The 18,496-nt window shown below is 39.6% G+C and overlaps 1 protein-coding gene across 1 annotated transcript; it reads right to left on the bottom strand.

Moving 5' to 3' along the window:
- Positions 1 to 10,397: 10,397 nt before the first annotated feature.
- On the bottom strand, positions 10,398 to 18,230 carry nae1 (nedd8 activating enzyme E1 subunit 1). The gene is made up of 20 exons (XM_080884539.1): positions 18,137 to 18,230; positions 17,605 to 17,708; positions 17,460 to 17,520; positions 17,347 to 17,377; positions 17,168 to 17,239; positions 16,581 to 16,660; positions 15,445 to 15,554; positions 15,120 to 15,229; positions 14,965 to 15,027; positions 14,785 to 14,848; positions 14,613 to 14,704; positions 14,424 to 14,483; positions 14,195 to 14,328; positions 13,984 to 14,059; positions 13,301 to 13,340; positions 12,662 to 12,748; positions 12,457 to 12,549; positions 11,209 to 11,323; positions 11,068 to 11,117; positions 10,398 to 10,972 (listed from the first exon to the last, which is right to left on the bottom strand). The coding sequence occupies exons 1-20, from the start codon at positions 18,184 to 18,186 to the stop codon at positions 10,863 to 10,865; spliced, it is 1,602 nt and encodes a 533-aa protein (XP_080740665.1). The 5' UTR covers positions 18,187 to 18,230; the 3' UTR covers positions 10,398 to 10,862.
- Between the last annotated feature and the right edge of the window lie 266 nt (positions 18,231 to 18,496).

The following is an 18,496-nucleotide window of genomic DNA, read 5'->3' as shown; positions in this document are numbered from 1 at the left end:
GATATTGATAGACAAAAAAAAAGTTCTGAACGCCTTGAATCAGACTGACTACATTAACCTAATTAATTATTTAAAGTACTGACATATTGCAGCAGAGAACAGGTTATGAAACAGTTGGACAACTCTCAGCTTTGGTTTCTCATTAAGAAGATTTGAACTGAGAAGCTGTGAGTATTTTGACAGATGAGCTGAAATGGTCAAGTCAAATAAAGAGACAGGCTTCAGCCATTAATCTGGTTCGATATTTGACCACTCTTCTTGGCAGAATTGGCAGAGTTAATTTAAATTGGTGTGTTGGAAGGTTTGGTTGCTACCCAGCTTTTAAGCATATCACAGAAATTTTCAACAGCCCTCGAGGTTGGGACTTTGAGAAGGTTATTCCAGAAGCTTAACGTTTGCCTTTTTTATCCACTGCAAACCCAGCTGATATATATATTTGGGATAACTGGCCTGTTGGAAAACCCAGCTGTGTTCTAGTTTCAACCACATAGTTATGCATTTAAGGTGAAGTTGAAGACTTTGGAACTATTTCTTCTTCTTCGTTATTCCATCCAATTTGTGCAATGTATCAGTACCACTGGCAGAAAAACAACCATAGAGCATGATGCTACCACCACCATGGCTCACAGTGTTGGTACAGTGTTCTTAGGTTTGAAAGCCTCACCTCTACTCCTCCAAAACACCTCATTTTGCTTTTTAACACAGGCAGCTGCAAATTTCAGTTGAGTTTAAAGGTGTCACTTTTGAAACAGGGGCTTCCAGTTTCCAGTTCATGGCAGGCTGGAGCCTTGGTGGTTCCTGGGTTGTACATGAACATTCAAAATAATTTCCTCTCATTCGAGGTTGACAGCTTGGACCTTGGCAGACTTTGGTATAGTGGTGCCAAATTTTGTTATTCTGCTGTTTGAACTGATGACCCTGGAATCTGCATTTGTTTAGGAAAGGATAGAAGAGACTTGCCCAACTTGTGAATCTACAGTCCTCGTTCTTAGAGCTTCATTGGTTCCTTTTGATTTTTCCCATTGTTCTGAGTATTGGTTAATCCAGTGTTGTCAAATCCTTTTTATACTGCCAAAGAAAATGGACTAGTTGTTGTCAGTCATGAGAACTAATGAGTTAATAGGTCTTGGGCTTGTCAAGATAAAGGACAAGGTAAAGTAGAACCTTCGGCACAACTTATTAAAAGATGTCAGGATATGTATATATTTGTGCCCGTACAAATAATTTTAAATGTAAATTAGAGAAAATCCAAGATAAATTAAGGCGTGTGCACCCAATGCTTGTTTTTTAATGTCATTAAAGATGTATGCTGTGTAATCATTCAACGTTGAAAAAAAATCATTAAAATCCCCAAATTACCATAACATAACATAACATAACATAACCATGGTTAGTGCATTACTTCTGACCACAACTGTAGGTGGAAAGTCCGGATTAAATAAACAATGAAGATGGATTTATCTCCCCTTCACGGGGGCGCTCTGTCTTCTGACAAAGCCTGACCAGTCGTTGATAGCACAGTGACTCAGCATTGGGCAATGGGACGTGACCCAGATCCAAAACTGCTGTGTGTTTCTGATCGAGAAGTGTCAGGCAGTGCAAGTCAGGATCTGCCATCACTCCAAAGTATTACTGCCACTCAGAGTAAAGGAAGGAACAGCTCCCCTGGCATTATTTAACAAGAAAGCAAACTCAGCTAATGCTCAAAGGAAAGCAGAGAGGGAGTGGGGTCGAAGGAAAGCTGCGCTGCATGTGTTCAGTTCATGTAACTCTGAAGAGGTAACCTCCCACAAAAAACCCAATAACCTTCTTTCCAAAAAATAACAATGGTTTAACTTTCATATAGCAGCCGTATGGCTCCAAATGCAAGCAAATGACTTTTGTTTGACCCCGATGCTGTGCTAATTGAGCATGCAGGCTTAGAGAGAACGATAACATTAGACAGATGCATCTGCAATAATAGATCAAATTACGAGATTACAGCTAATTTACTTTGTTAACTGTTCATAACATCTTAATGTAGACAACTAAAAAAACTGCTCAAAGCAGCTTCTCCAGAAAATGGAATGTAAAACTCTCCTTTGAGATGAGACTCTGTTTTTCTTCAAAGCGTTCCTGGCGGTGGATGGGAGGGGGAGGCTTGTAGTGTGACGTTAAGGGGAGACAGAGACTACAGAGTGAGCAGCGGCGGACAGAGCACCCTGGAACTGATACTTGGTGATTTGCTGTGCTGGAAACTCACAAAACAACAGAAGTCTCCCCTTTGGAGACTTTAAACTAAATTCAATCTCTTCAAATAAATAGCTCTAGTTTCAGAAATGTTCTTTTTCACGTTCTTGCCACAACTTATTTCAAAATTTCACCCCTTCAAAATGAAAATCTAAAAACCAACTGCTCGGAAAAAAAAAATCCCACACAGCAGAGGAAGTAGAACAAGTACAGCAAGCAAGAGCTGAGGCAGCAAAATGTCTGTAGACGATTGTGGATGTTTGCAGTGTGAAACAAGTGTTGTTTTTCAGCCTCGAGATGGAAGGAGAAAGTCATATACACAGGGGGAGAAGCTTTTAAAAAAATACCAGTAGATCAGCATCCACAGCTCTCTGCCTGAGTAGTTCTGTTTTTAACTTTGAATTTTAATCAGAATTTGGTGATTAAACGTGAATTTGCGTGCACGAGTATGTCTGCTCCTGTGATTAGATAATATTCTTACAGCTGCAGACATCTTCCCCAGTGTTCTGCCAGGCCACAGACTCCCGACAAGGCTCTCCCCACTCCCTGCTTGAATCTGATTGCACCACGCACCCCCTGCTGTCTAATGAGAGGATTAGACTCTACATATTTGCTGCAATCCCCTGTTGAGGTTACCCCTTCCTCTCCCTCTTTCTGTCTCCTCCTCCTCCACCCCGCCAGGGCACACTGCTGCATTTATGGGTCTCTGTAGTTTCTCTGCGGCTGGAGTGTATCCTGGACTGCTGACACATGAAAGGCGCAAGCATTCACGTACATAAAACGCCCCCCAAACCCCCCTACAGTCTCTAAACACCAACAAACACCCGTACACGTGGGCACAGAAGTTAATGTGTACACATACACAAGGCTGAGAGGTTTTTTTTTAAATTTTACAAGCTGATTATTCTCTATTGTATCTTTTGATTCTGTATATGATTGCATGTGTGTGTGTATGCGATGGAGTTTTTTTTAGGAGGATTTTAGGATGATCTAAACCATACCCCCATTTTATATAAAGCTGAATCAGGCCTGCCAGTATAATTACAGAGAGGAATCTGAGTAATGCTGTGATCTGAACTGTGGATGACACCATGTACAGGCTCCCATGCAGCGTACTTACTCACTTAAAGAGCATGTCTATGTGTGTGTGTGTGTGTGTGTGTGTGCATCTTGGGGTATTGTACTGCGGGGATTTTTACTTTGGTGCTACTGCTACCACCTTTTGCATTCTCCTAAGCATCCTCCAACAGCAGAAGGCTACTTATTATAAAGCTGATCTTGCAATAAAGGACTTGTATGTAATCCATGCATATGGTTAGCGGTGTATACTAACCATATGCACCGCTACATGTATGCAAGAAGCTATGTCACGTATCTGAGAAATTCATCCTGAACATGTCCTCTTCATAAACACTACCCTGTGGCAGACGCTACTCCTTCTCGGTCTCTTGCTTTCACACACACACATCACTCTGAATTCACATGGTGTGCTACCAGTTTACTTTAGAAGTAAATGAAACCAAAATCTATGCAAGAGGCTGTGGAACAGAAACAATACCCATCATCCAAGTCATGCATGCCACCTGAGACTTCCTCACTGTAAAAACTCCTCTTCTAGCCAAGATGACCATATATCTAGCCGCGGAGCCTTGTTGATCTTGCTTTGAGTTTAATATTCTACACAACGGTGCACCGTGTAAGAAAATTGTGTTTAATTTCTCTTGCTTACTTGATAAAGTTAAACGTTTAAACACGTCAACATGAATAACTGTGAGAGAAAGATTTTAAGCCCCTGTGAGTTACTCCCTTAAAACTGCTCTGGTTATTATTAATATTCTTTCATCTTTTTCCTGGAAATCACATTGAAAATGCATGAAATCATTTTTATTGAAATATAACACATAAAAATCCCAGGACAAATCCAAATAAAAGCTCCAGCTGTGTCCTAAATGAACAAAACATGAAGTGTAGTTTTATTTTTTTTCTCTACTTGCAGTATTTTAGAAGTAGATGCTGGAATAGATCTTTGTTTTTCTGTTGTTAATGTTACCAGACCTACTTTATTTATTGAAACCGACTTAAAAAGCATGAGTCACAACAAAGAATGACTTAATGTCTTTCTTTACATACCAACTCATGAGAAAGGAATAATATCTGTCGAAATTCCTTACAAAGCAGCGCTAATCTCTTTGCCCACCAAGCCACATCTCATCTCACCCCTTTGTCGGTATTCCCAGAAACCGATAAGGGTCTGTTGAGGTAAGACATTTTTTGTCTTTACCTCACTATGACAGATCCCCTTCTGATAAAACATAAAACACACATAGATATGACTGCATAGAGTAACACTGTTTTTATACCAGCGTGGAATTCAGGCTGCCTCGTTTCCGTCTGATCTCAGCGATGAGGAGAATGTCAGAGTACGACGACAGAGATAAGAATGGCTCTTGGAGAATGCACTCTGGAGCACGTTTCATGTACCTCTGAAGTAAACTGTCTGCAAACGCTGTCGTACGTTCAAGAATCTAAGATATTTACACGCAAGCATGTCAGTAACTGTTAGGAGGACAAATGCAAAGACATCTGTGCACTTGATCAATTTAAAACAGGATGATTAACCATCCATCGTGTATAACAGTTATCAAGCTGGCTGTGTGTGTGTGTGTGTGTATGTGTGTGTGCCTCCCCATTTGTTTATGCATTTTAGAAGTGTAAGGTGACACCCAGGTCTTACATAGGGGGTGGGGGCTGAATCTCTGACTCCATCTGGATATGCCTATTTCCAGACTCCCTGAAGTCCTACCCAGTAATGGAACATAAATCCAGATGAATAGATGGTAGAAGAGGACAGACAATAAACAAACATACCCACCCTCCTATTAATCTTTACCAAAGGTAGTTGTGATAATTGTTAACCATGCAGTGGGCTGTCAAACTCTCCAGGCTGTATCCCAGCTCTCGGCAAGTGACAGCTGGGAAAGGCTCCAGCTGCCCAATGACCCTGAATTGGACTACCAGAAGAAAGTGGATGTATGGATGGATGGTAACTGTGACAAGTGTTTATATGTCCATCTGTTTCTCTGTGGTTATACTCACAGCCTATGTCAACAAATGTGCACAGTATTCAAACGTCTTTACAGATGTATAGTTGTTGCTTTTCCCCACTGGTCAGTGCCTTTTGCATTTGTAACTCCCTGTATGAATTATCATTATCACAGTTATTAGGATGAGTGTGGTCTCAGAACTCATCTGCTGATGTGGTCACAAGATAGTTTCTATTATTACCATCTCCACCAAGAAGTTTATGTAATAGGTTTAGTTCTTCTGTTTCATAATTTGCCTGTTTGCTAGAAGGATAACCCAAATTTTACTAGAAGGTGCTCGGAAGAGAAGTGATTAACTTTCAAAGTAGTGGATCCACATCCTGGATTTGATCAGTTAGTTAGTTAAATATCAAAGACTATTCTATTATCCAGATATCCTTCAGAATTCAGGGGCTCAATTTAGGTATTGCGTGGAGGTCATTTTCAGTCTTGCTAGACCTGTGATTTTCTTACTATGACAAGTCAAGTTGAGTTAAAATCACTGGTAATCTGACAGTGTTACAAATCTCAGATCGCTAGTGACAACTGGGGCTTCTGACCTGTACCAAGTTTATCAAGATTGTACAGCCACAACAGTCAGCTGCATATCAGATGTGTTGTAAGGTTCAGTTTGGCATATTGTAATGTTGCCCTTCTTTAACACACAGATGAACATCTTAGAAACATCAATGACCGCATGTTTAAGTTATGTGGAAGTCTCGTCAGGATGTTTGTTATGATTTCATTCCAGTGTACTAAATCATAACAGACACATCCGATGATACCGTTGATCTGTATTATACTTGAGGATGCACACTGGGAGTTTTCTCAGCTTAGCTCCTCTTAATTGATAATGTCCACCAGTCTTTAAATAATAAAAATCAAATCTAAATCAGGACATGCTGATAGCAATATTTAGATCATAATAAATATAAAAACCTCCCTTAATTAGAGTTTACCGTTTTAGATTGCAAAGCTGGGAAAGTAATACAAACACGCTGCTTGGTCTTTTTAATGTAAATAGTCAGAGCCAATTACATGACAGCAACTCATAGGCATGCAGACATGGCCGAGATGACCCGTAAAGTTCAAATCGAATATCAGAATGAGGAATAAAGGTGATTCAAGTGTGTTTGAATGTAGCATGGTTGTTGGGGCCAAACAGACACGTCTGAGGGCTTCAGACCAGAAACTGCTGATCTACTGGGATTTTCCCACACAAGCATCTCTAGAGTTTACAGAGAATGGTTCGAAAAAGAAATTATCCAGTGAGCTCTACTCTTATCGCACATTTTTTCAGATTAATGCGTTTGTAACTCCCAATGTCAGATATCCTTATCTTAACATATAATATTTAATACTAGTGTTTGCTTGCACCTGTGAATTTGTGTAGCCTGTGTTTGTGTATCTTCATGGTAAAATATTGTTCTGCAAACTCCTACAACACAAAGACTAACACACAAGATTGAATGTTTATACGTCTGCCTGTCTGTGGACTCATTTTGTGATCACAACAGTGTCACTACCGTATGAAATAAAGACAGAAAGCGTTCCTACTGCGGTTGAGAGCAAACTAAAGGCAAAGTTTGGAAAATCTGTGTAACTCACTGGCATACCAGCTGGTGTGATCACTCACCACATGCTCTCTTAGGTTTGCATTTTAAGTTCAAAAAGTGGTCAGCAAAATCAAATTGCAGAGCTTTGGATTTCCTAGTAGGTTTTGTAGATGGCAAATGTATTCTCTAAAGATGCATTTGTGAATCTTGAAACTGTTTTGAACCCCATTCATCCACTTTCTTAACCACTTATCCAACTCAATGTTCTGGGTAGGATGAGGCCTATTAGAAGTGTCATAGGTAAGAAATGGGTACTTTGGACAGATGGTCCATCCATTACAGAGTGAACACAGGACAACCACACACACCCATACATGCTTGTCACCTTTTATTCTGATCCTGATATAATCACCAGTTGACATAACAAACGTGTTTTTGGGCTGTGGGAGGAACCAGAGTGCTCAAAGAGAACCTAAAGAGGTTCTTCAAAAAGAAAGGCCACGGCTGACCATGATGTTTGAACCAGGAACATTTCTGCCATTGGGAAACTGTGCTAAACATCCTGATCACACGTCATGCAAGGAGACTTCTTCCGAGTCCTCCACTTTACTTTGTGAGGCAGCTTATTTCGTGCAACATCACAATAAAATAGTCTACCTCGTGAGGGACCAATCTGTGTCCTCTCAGGAACTACTGACCAATAAGGTCACAGCTACAGTGACAATAAAGTAGACATGTTTCCTGTACTGATGCCAACTTTCTATCTTTCAAACCTCCCATTTCTCTTTCCCATTTTTCACTTTCTGTGGTTCCTTAAGTTAGCTAGTACACACAGATAGACTAATGGTTGCCCTTTTCCTAAAACCTTTGAAGGAACACACTGCAGGTGGTTCTGTGTAACAAACCAGCTGGCTGTTTCCAGGAACACAATTGCAAGCTTGCTTTACTCAAATGAACAGGCTTTACAGCTCCTTCGTCAAAAAGGAGCCGTTTACACCAGTCAAATCAACACAATACTGAAATATAAGTTAGGTACATTCTTAAGAAAGCAAAGGTGTTAAATCCAAGCATGCAGCTCCTTCTGTTTAGAGGAAGAATGGAGAGAACCCTTGGCAGACCTCTAGGAGGTTTAAAGCATGCCGGCCTCCTGCAGTCCTCCTGCAAACACATTCAACACTCCGCTCTGCACTGTTTTTAATTCAGGAGGTGAACAAATTGGATATCTGCCAGGTAAATCATTCAAAGTAACAGCCCTGAACCATCAGAGAACATTATTCTCGAGTGCTGCAGGTTTTTTCTTTCACCGCCTTCACTCTTCACTCTGACTTTGTTAGTGACGTGTGTGCTAAATGCAACCTTTTATCCAGTGACATATTATGTGACAAAGGGGACACTGGTCCCTCGTCCGTGTGGGGGATGTGCCCGTAAATCTGCCATCTTTACTGTGCAGTTTTCTTCATTTCCTTACGCTGACTCATACAGTTCCCTCCGCCCTTGCTCTCCATTTGTTGCTAGAAGCTTTCAGCCAGAATCCTCATTGGCAGTGCGGCCATTCTGCAGACTTTGCCACTCATTTACAGATTGGTTTTAGCGTTAACGACCACCTCCTTTGACCCACGGCCCCTAACACACTCACGTCTCCAGTGTGGGGCCTCTGCTGTAGCTTCAAGATAAAGCACTTGCAAGCTGAGGTCCAGTAATCAGTATGTGCAACAGATGTGATTAACTTCTGATCTTGTGATCACATATTTGTTTGCTACAGTGTGAGGGGTCGCTCTACCCCTGGGTTTATGTTGTGCTTAATATGTGTTTCAAGACTAATGTGCGTTTGCACTTGTTTCACTCAACCATATTTAAATAATGCAGTTTCGGTTCTTTTCAAAGCCGTCAATTTACCAAACAAATCACTGGCAACTGAAAAGCAAACATGTTAGTTTGCCTACAACCACTGCAGAAGGAGGGCTGCTTGCTGTGTGTGTGTCAGTGGTAAACAATGACACAATTACAATCTGCACCACTGTTAACAAAACTGTATAATCAACATTTTTTAGGGATCTCGTGATGAAGCAAAGGTGATATTTCTTACAGGACAAAGTACTACTTTGACTGAAGTTGACTTTTTGTCATTTTGTTTCTAATATTTATTTAGGTAGAAGTATTTAGTTGGATTTTAAAGCGGCTTTACATGATACCCTTCCCTTTATCATAGCATAATGTCCTGCAATTTTTACTTGAATACTTGATTTTTTTTATACTCTGAGTCCTTCAATAGAGAAAAAAATAGGTTTAAAAAAGACAAACGGCTGGTCTGTTGCGTCAGATAAAAAGCTCTTCTTTGCTTATTCGTTTCTGTAATCTCTTATCAGTCGACATCCTTACATGAGTGGGGGCCTTGGGTTACAAGAAGACACATGAGTTACTGTTGTCACTCCGACAGTATGTAGCAGAAACGAAGACATCCTAGTATAACCAGCGCTGAACATGTTCGGATGGATACCTGTGAATAAACTGAATTTATTTGTATATATTTTGCATATCTTATATTTCTATTGTCTTTTATTGTACTTAGTGTAGTTTATAGCTGTTTCTATTGTTTTGAAATTATCATTTACTCTACTTATGTATTCTGCGTGGCATCTGTGGACAGCAAAGAAAGAATTTCACTGTACAGGGGACTGTTACAGCGTGGTACTCTTAGAGGCAGCGGATGGATGGAGCTGTGATAATCTCTAAGAGGCAACGGACAAATTCTTGATTTAGAAAATGGCCAGAGTAGTTCTTGGCAACCTGCTCTATCCTTCTCAGACAGACGGTGACGGGGGGTATGAGAGTGAGAGTCTCTGACAGATATCTACATGGGGAGATTTGGAGAGGAGAAGAGGTCTGCTAAGGTTAAATTTCCATCCAGCTCAAGTCTGGAAAAAGAAAAAAAGCAAACCTTACCCTGTGCACCAGTTATATCACATAACCACCTCTCAAGGCTGTGCTACATATTAGATCGCTCTCAAAAGAAAGACCAGTGTGCTCCACACTGCACAGTAGGTAAAAAGAGCTGGTGAGAAACAACACACTGGTTAATCATTAACACTAAAGGTTTTTTGTTAACATCCTACCTCTGATTAAGTCAAACTCAGTCTGTATCCAAAGGTCAGCATCCAGGTACTGGTCACTGTGTAGGAATGTTAAATAAACTTGCAACTACATGATGACCAACAAATGGTAAAAAAAAAGAAAAAAAAGAGGAGTGCCATCTAGTGTTGAGTAAAGATAATGTTAACAAACCCTCATAAATATACCACGGCGGTTTCATGTGGATCTTTCCAGGGGTCACATTACAGGCCTCAAGAAGCTCACATGTTAGTCATCAAACATTTATTCAGGATGAAGAACTGAAATCATTGCAAAACAAATCAAAAAGTCACTTTAAGTGTTTTCCAGAAGTGAACCCATATGTGACTTAGGTTTACTGATAATAAAAAAAAAAACACACAAAAAAAAAAAAAAAAAAAAACACACAAAAACCCCCAAAACACATCAAATAAAATGTTTAATGTTTTATCGCAATACAAGACAGTTCAACGCTAAAGTTTTACATAGCTTGTTCCAAATACAATAAGACAGTTGTGACTAATGTATACAAAGTGCCACTACACTGTAATACATCATCCATAAATGTTGAATTTCAAATGAAAATACTACATTGAGGTTTGGAATCTGACAGTTTTATTTCTGGCTTAAAGGTCCGCTTAACAGAAAGTGTGTGATGGGTGATCTCTTGATTTCCCGAACTTTGAGAAGAAGCTGAAACACTATGAACTGACAGTTCAGTCTAAAATGCTTCTTCTCAGTGAGAAGCACTTCTAGGTTTAAGTATATGCATGTTTGTAAAAATCAAATCCCAATGTCCAGTTTTACAGTTTGATCTCTTACACTCCTGTTTATCCTTGTGCCATTTTTCTCTCATTTTTTCCGTAAGCAGCTTCAGTAATCGTACTCACAAACGCAACGTGGCTGACGTCTGTGACATTGCATTGTAAAGGAAAGTGTTGTTAAATGGCACAAACTGGTGGCTGATAATCTTTATGGCCTCTTGAGCAGCTGATCCTAAAATAAAACGTAATGAAAGATTTGAACAGATATATCTTACTCATCAGCACTGTTTCACAAAGAAATGCTGTAGGAATCAATCAAAACTTTACCTCCCAAAAATGCAGAAACTGTGTGTGGCTCTGCCGCTCCATATCGACAGCTGCAGATGTATAAACAGAAAGCAAATATTTACTTATGTATTTTTGAAACAATTACTCAAAACAGCACATCCAGCTTTGGCCTCGACTTACAACTCATGGATATAGTCGTCTTTGATGTTGACATTGAGGCTGTACTCCTGCAGTAGGCTGTTCACACAGACCTTCAGTTTGCTAATGTCTTCCTCCACCTGGTAGTTATAAACGCCTAAAGAGAGTAAACACAGGGGGAAAAAGACATGAGAATAAAGAAATCAGTTCTGTTTCTGTATTCTGGCATCAGCAGGAAGTAAAATCAGACTGTAGCATGCACTTACTGCCCACTTTGTTAGGTACAGCTGTTCAACTGCTCATTAATACAAATATCTAACCAACCAGTCACATGGCAGCAATTCAGTGCATTCAAGCATATAGATATGGTCAAAGTGAATTGCTGAAGTCCAAACTGAGCATCAGAATGGGGAAAAACAAAGGGGCTTTAACTTTAAAAGGGTGTGTCAGCTGCTGATTTACTTGGATTTTCCTGCACAATCATCATAGAGGGTTACAAATAATGGTTTTAAAAAAAGAAATATTCAGTGGGCAGTAGGCTGCTGATGTGAGAAGTCTGAGGAGAATGGCCAGACGGCTTAAAGCTAATAGAAAGGCAATGGTAACTCAAATAACCATTAGTTGCAACCGAGGTATGCAGAGAAGCATTTCTGAATACACAAAACTTCAATGCTTGCAGCAGATTGGCTACAGCAGCAGAAACCACAGCAGGTGCCACTCCTGTCAGCTTCACACGGGCTCTCCAACCAGGGACAACTGAAGTGGTTCTAACATGTTTCCTGGTCTGATGAATCTTGACTTCTCTTGCACCATTTGATCGCACCAAATTTTGAATCTAGCAAACAACATGCTAGCATGAATCCATTCTGCCCCGTTTCAACAGTTCAGACTAGTGGTGGTAGTGTAAGGATGTGGGGGATATTTTCTTTGGCACACTCTGGGCCATCATGTCAATATGATCAAAAATATCTGAGGAATGTTTCCAGCACCATTTTGAATCTGTGCCATGAAGAATGAAGACATTTCTGAAGGCAAAAGAATTGTCCAACCTGGTGAAAGCATGGTTTAACAAAAGACGAGAAGTATTCTCGATAAACCCTGCAAGCCTCCCCCCCCCTCTTTTTAAGACTATAGCTTAGATGCTGACTGTATACAAACTGGATGAGATTCTTAATGTTGCAGCAGCTATTCTTTTCTTAATGGTCAGTGGCCACATTAGTATGTATTTACATATCCAAAGCTTGATCAATATACCTTTCCTCGTTGAGGAAAGCTTAAAGCACTTCATACCTGGGTAGCGAGAGTGCTGCTGATAGAAACGATCAACAGCTCGAAGCATGAGGTAGAAGACCATCTCACTATCCGGACTGTCCATGCAGGAGGCTGTGGGGAGACAGCTGATGTTAATACAAAAGTAGGCTTTGTTGCAACAAGAACATGACGTGACTCCAACATAAAAGAGTTTACTCTAAGAGAAAATGAATCCCCAACTTACTGATTTCATCTTTGTTTACTGTATCCACACTATATTCTTCAGCCAGAGACCTGCAGCGCACCACCCGCAGAAAGGATGCATTCTTACCTAAACACAAATATCTACAGTTAGGAAATGATTAGCCTCACATGAAGCAGGTGTCACAAAGAGATCATATCACGGTTCACTTCCAATGAGTCCTTAGAGAGGAAAAAGTAACAGAATAACGTGCTGAAAATGGCCAGGCTCAGAGGAAATAGAGACTCTGATATATAGAAAATATATATCAGAGAAAATATCAGTAAAGCAACACATGACAGACTTTCATTTTTACAAATGAATGTATGGCACTGTGCAGCTTTGTTTCACATATGTTAATGTCATATGATGTTAATAAAGCTCACTGGAGGGCATTAGTAAAATCAATAATAATTAAATTACCATTAATAGTCATATCTGAAAGCCATGTTATTTGAAGTTCATCAATTATAACCAACTTCCAGGTTTTACACAACACAATTAAACGGGGCCCAGCTGAACAGCAATAAAAACTGGGCCCCCTCAAAAACACACAGTATTTATCCCTCTTGACACGCACGCACGCGCACACGCACGCACACACAGAGTGAATGGTTGTTGATAAAAGAACATAGTGCTTACAGAACAGTTTGATGTCCTTCTCAGGAATGCTTTCTGCTGGCTAGTGGAAAAAACGTAAGCAGAATTAAGTACTGTAGGAATCCAGTTTTTAGTCAAATTAAATGATGAAACTGCCATACTGAGCATGTGAGGGCAAACTCTATAGAATTCTATAGCTCAATCATATCATGACTCCCTGCCCGACTAAAGAGAAAAGACACATGATGGAGATATTAGGTTCTAGTAGAAAAAGCATTAACTTCATCACTCTTGGCTTTGCTGATGAATTAAACTTATTTGGATGGAGATGAAGGATCTACAAATGTACCTGTGATAAACACGTGCTGTGATATGACTTTTTAAAAAACTGTACCATATACTTCTCCAGACTAGCACACTAGTCTGATTGCTGCACTGTTTTCAGCACACTAGATGTTAATTTCATTATTAAATTACATTTTTATTTATATAGCACCTTTCAAGACAGAATCACAAAGTGCTGCACGTAAGATTACAAGTCATAAAAAGGGTTAAAAAAGAGAAAATAAAACAGGCAAAAACTTAACCAAAAGCAGTTTTAAAAAGGTGAGTTTTGAGTCGTTTTTTTTTTTTTTTTTAAAACAGCTACTGAGTCCACAGTTCTTAATTATGCATTAAATTTAGAAATATAAGCTTTATACTGACTCCACAGCTTTGCGCCATACCTTTCCAACAGACTGTAACAGAGATTCTACATGTTTAGAAACAGCTGCTGCATCCTGCATGGCCTTTTCCCTGTAACTGTAACAAAACACAAATAAGAAGTCAAACCACCCACAAATGGCAAGTATGTATCAATAAATGCAGAACTGTTGAGTTGACCTCTGTTGCTCTTGTTTAATTAAACAGTGAGCACCCACATATTTCCCCACTTACACATTTTGAAGGTTGATAAACTTCTGAGAATCTGCAATCATGTCAGGTATGGTTCCTCGTACGGGTAGGCTTCCATTTCCCTCGTTGTGAACAAATTCTTTGACAGCTCGCAGCATCACCCAGAAGGATGGACTCTAAACAAACACATTCAAGAAATACTTCACAGATTAAAAGCAAACAACTTAAAATATGTATTTTTTTTATAGGAAAGATTGGCAAAAATTACAACCTGTGCTGTGATGTTTTTACACTGCTCACTATTGAAGATGTCTTCAACAGCGCTAGGAATCTGCAGAAGCAAGAGATTTCACAAGTCTTAATAGACTAAACTATGGAGGGTTGGGGGTTAAAAGTGAGATATGCTGTGTGGGACACAAGATAGCTCTTAAGGAAGCCAAGAGCTTTTAAATTTTGTCACCTTGGTAGGATTTAAAGCAGTATTGACATTCTTAATAGCTTCCTCAAAGTTTTCCTCATCCTCTGGGACACCATTCTCATTCTTCCTGATCCCTGAAAAAAAAGAAAAAAGAAATAGTATACATAAAATGAAGAGAAAAAGTCCACAATTATCTTCACAGGTCCACAAGTACCTTCCCGAATGAGCTGTCTGAAGGCCTCCTTCTCCTTGTAGTTTTTTGGTGGCTGACCATTATGCTACAATGACAAACAGCAAAAGCAGAATTATATTCTTCTGCACAGCAACAGAAATGCTAAAGAAGCTGTCAGACATTTTGGCACTAGAGAAGCAAAAGAAAAATGTAATACTGCACCTCACTGAGCCATTTCTCCAGGTATTTAGCAACAATGATTATCCACGGTGTGTGACTGTGATCCTACGGATTAAATAAAGAACAGAAAGGAAGATGATTGGATGTGTAACCCTGGCATCATTTGAATAATGTGCATGCACAAATGAAACGCATACCTTCTTCTCCATGCTGTCAAGATCATATGACTTAATGTGGTTCTGAAATTCAGCATAGGGTTGGTCCAACCTTAGATCCTCCAAGGCATTGTCTGGGTGAGATTCAATCACTGAAGAGAGATGCAGAAAAATTCAATATTAGTGTCATGTCAGTACTCTTAAATATACTGTGTAACTTGTGAAATATTAATACATAAATAGGCTATGTTCCTACCAAGTTCACTGTTCACGAAAAGTGAACTTATTGGGTTAGACATACCAACTGTAGAATGCCAAGACTATAAAAAGGATTTAAAGAAGAAAACTGCTGCTAAGAGCAACTTACCTGTATGCTCCTGCACCACCAGTCTCATGTAGCCAATGAGGCCGTAGGTCTTACAGACTAGGAAAGGTACAGAGGCACTGCAAAGAACTGAGCCAAGCCTCAAACACGTGCTGTTGGATTGAAAAGATATTTGGACAGAAAATAAAACCAGCAAGAAAATTAAGTCAGTCCTGAAACTTTCTGCAAAAAGACTTAACATTTTACATAAAAGGAAAAAGCATATGTTAAAAGCAGCCCGACAATGATGTTTAATTTGATTGGAAAATCTTGCAATAGATATGTATGAACGTTCTCTAAGAATAAATGACTTATGGCCTGCCGTAGTTTTCTTCATCAGCTCTTTTTTACAGTATTACAGTACAGTGGAAAAGGCTTGAATCATTCTTCTTCCAAGGAATCAGACTTTCTTGTATCTTTCTTAAACAATTTCCAAATCATTGTAGTTGGACCTATGAAATGCCAAAGAGTACACAGTTTGACCAACATAAAAAAATGTTTTTGAACCACCAAAGTGACTTCAAAAGTGCCTAAGAGTCCTTGAAAAGTGCCGAATATGTCCAGGTGGAAGAAGGCAAGAAGTGACTGTGACAGCAGATAAACAGTATCTGAAAGTCATATCCTTAGGAAATAGGGAAAATTAGCATCAGCTTCCGTTCCTCATATTTCAGTGTGACAATGATCCCAAACACACTGAACTGTAGTAAAAGCAAAACACACAATGAAACACTATCAGTTGGGGACTGGCTTACCCCAAGCCCCGACCTCATTATTGAAGCAGTGTGGGATCATCTTCATCATTCAAAGCTCTTCATCACCATGAAATTTTTTTAATGTGCTTCAAGAAGCCTGGAGAACTATTCCTCAACTACTTAAAGAAATGACAAGAAAGCTTACTTAAGAAAGTTCAGGCTGTGTTAAAGAATAAAGGTGGTCATACCAAATGTTGAGTTTCAAGCTTGTTAGAATTGCACAAACTGTTTTTTCCTTATACATTGCATTTCTGTGTATGTTTGTACATTGTCTCAAAACACTGCACCAATTTTCTATTTTCCCAGCACAGTATAAAGAAATGACAGGTGGGTCAAGATTTTAGCACAGCACTGTAAATGAATGCAAGGATTAAGATGATCTCATACCTTTCTGGTAGCTGGACACCAATGACTATGGTAAACCTGTGGAAAAATTCTGAATCGTTGTCCAAAAGCTTATCTGGACCCTGCAGGTGTGACAGAAATTACAAGAGGCTTCAGAGTGGCAAAAGTCATAAATTCACAAACCATATGTTTCATTCATCTGAATCAGAGTTAGGTTTATTGTCAAGTTTGTGGAATTTGTCTTGGTGTAATGGTGGAGAAAGATCTTCATTTCAACATCACAAACACTGCGAATGCTTAAAATTTCTACTGAAACATTATTAAGGTTTTGAAAACAGCTGGAAAAGTTAATGTGGCATGTTGTCAAATAATTTCACCATACACTTAACTATTGCTCAGACATTGACCAAGTTGGTAAATCTTGTTATGATCTCATGATCTTTAGCTGAAAACAAAATAGCTGTGCAACACATTTAAATAAAAATAGCTGGATACAGCCATAGTGATAAGTTACATGAAATTCATTTTGGTAGTTTTTTTTGTGTGTGTAATCATGCTGCCATGTGATTACAGACAGTACACGTGATTACAGACAGCCAAGACTGCCTTGGAAGGGAAGCAACACCAACCTCCTCGACAAAGTTTCCAGAGACATCACTGTTCAGCTCTTGCAGCAGTTCGGTGGCAGCCTGTGCTCTGTTCTGCAGCACAAAAAGTACGATAAGAACTCAAACAAATATGGAAATACACTGCTTACTTCAACAAAAGAGAAGGTTGGGAGAAAATGGAAACTGCCAGCAACGCATACCTTTCCTATGCTGTCTTTGCTGAGGAAAAAGCTGCAAAAGGAGAGGTCAGCTGCAAGCAGGCAAGTAAAACTGATAGAATAAAAATACTTTTAAGCTAAACATGACCACTTACTTGTTTCCAACATCTTCACCTGTGACTGTGTGCCCATCTACTATAGTGAATGCTCCAATACCTGACACACAGAACAATTCATTCAGTCAGATGTTTTCACCATCACCTGCAGCAAGGTCACTAACACTGAGGAAAATCTGTTCACCTGGAAGTACGAGGTTCTTCAGTATCTCCGTTCCCGTCGCCGTGGCGTTGATGAGACACACGTGTGCATTTTCCAGTGTTTCCTGGCCGTGGTCACCCCACAGCCTGAAAGCACACAGCACAACACGGACATTTGTTGCCATTTATCATCACTTGCTATACAAACACAGTGAGCTACTTTTCCCAGAATGACTCGGCTGCTGGTAAGAAAGATTCACCCTCATCGACAGCCCTGTATTATTACACCTGTTAAACCATCAAGAGCTGTTCATAAATACGTTCAAACAGGGTGACACCTGAGCCCTCACAGAAACAAAGAGCATAACATCACATCAGTCACATCACTCTTACGGCTTACTAATGCATTAGCTCGCCGGTGCTTATTTCAACTGCAACTCTCATAGCAAGCTAACGCTAGCTAGCTTCAGCACTTTTGCCCCAACAGCGTTGCTGCTGTGACCTCTCATGTTTTCACACACTTAGCGAGAGGGATATTATTTCTTTGTGAAAACTACGCTGCTGTTTAAACTAACCTGAGCTGCCGGTCGTATTTTTGCTCTTTCGAGGCTTTGGTGGATGCCATGATAGCTATGTGTTGAGTGACGTTAACGAACGTAAATTGACTTCCTCAGCGCCAGATTCGACACAAAAGTGCCCGCTCGAAAATCCGCTCTTGCACTTTCGACACAGATCAACAGCGTTATAATTAATATTGTGTTAGAAATAACACATTTAATGATTCCAAATCTGAATTTTATTCACTTTTATATTTGTATATTTATATTGTGCATATTCAGCAGACCGCCTTTTATCTTTTTATCTTTCTTCTCACTATTTTCTGTTTTGTTTTTTCCCCTTTGATTTCGGTTAGCTATCAGGGATTTTAATGAATT

The sequence above is a fragment of the Rhamphochromis sp. 'chilingali' genome, assembly GCF_963969265.1.
Source record: "Rhamphochromis sp. 'chilingali' genome assembly, chromosome: 6".
NCBI lineage: Eukaryota > Metazoa > Chordata > Actinopteri > Cichliformes > Cichlidae > Rhamphochromis > Rhamphochromis sp. 'chilingali'.
The sequence above is the reverse complement of the archived record's forward strand: the minus strand, read 5'-3'. Positions and strand labels throughout refer to the sequence as shown.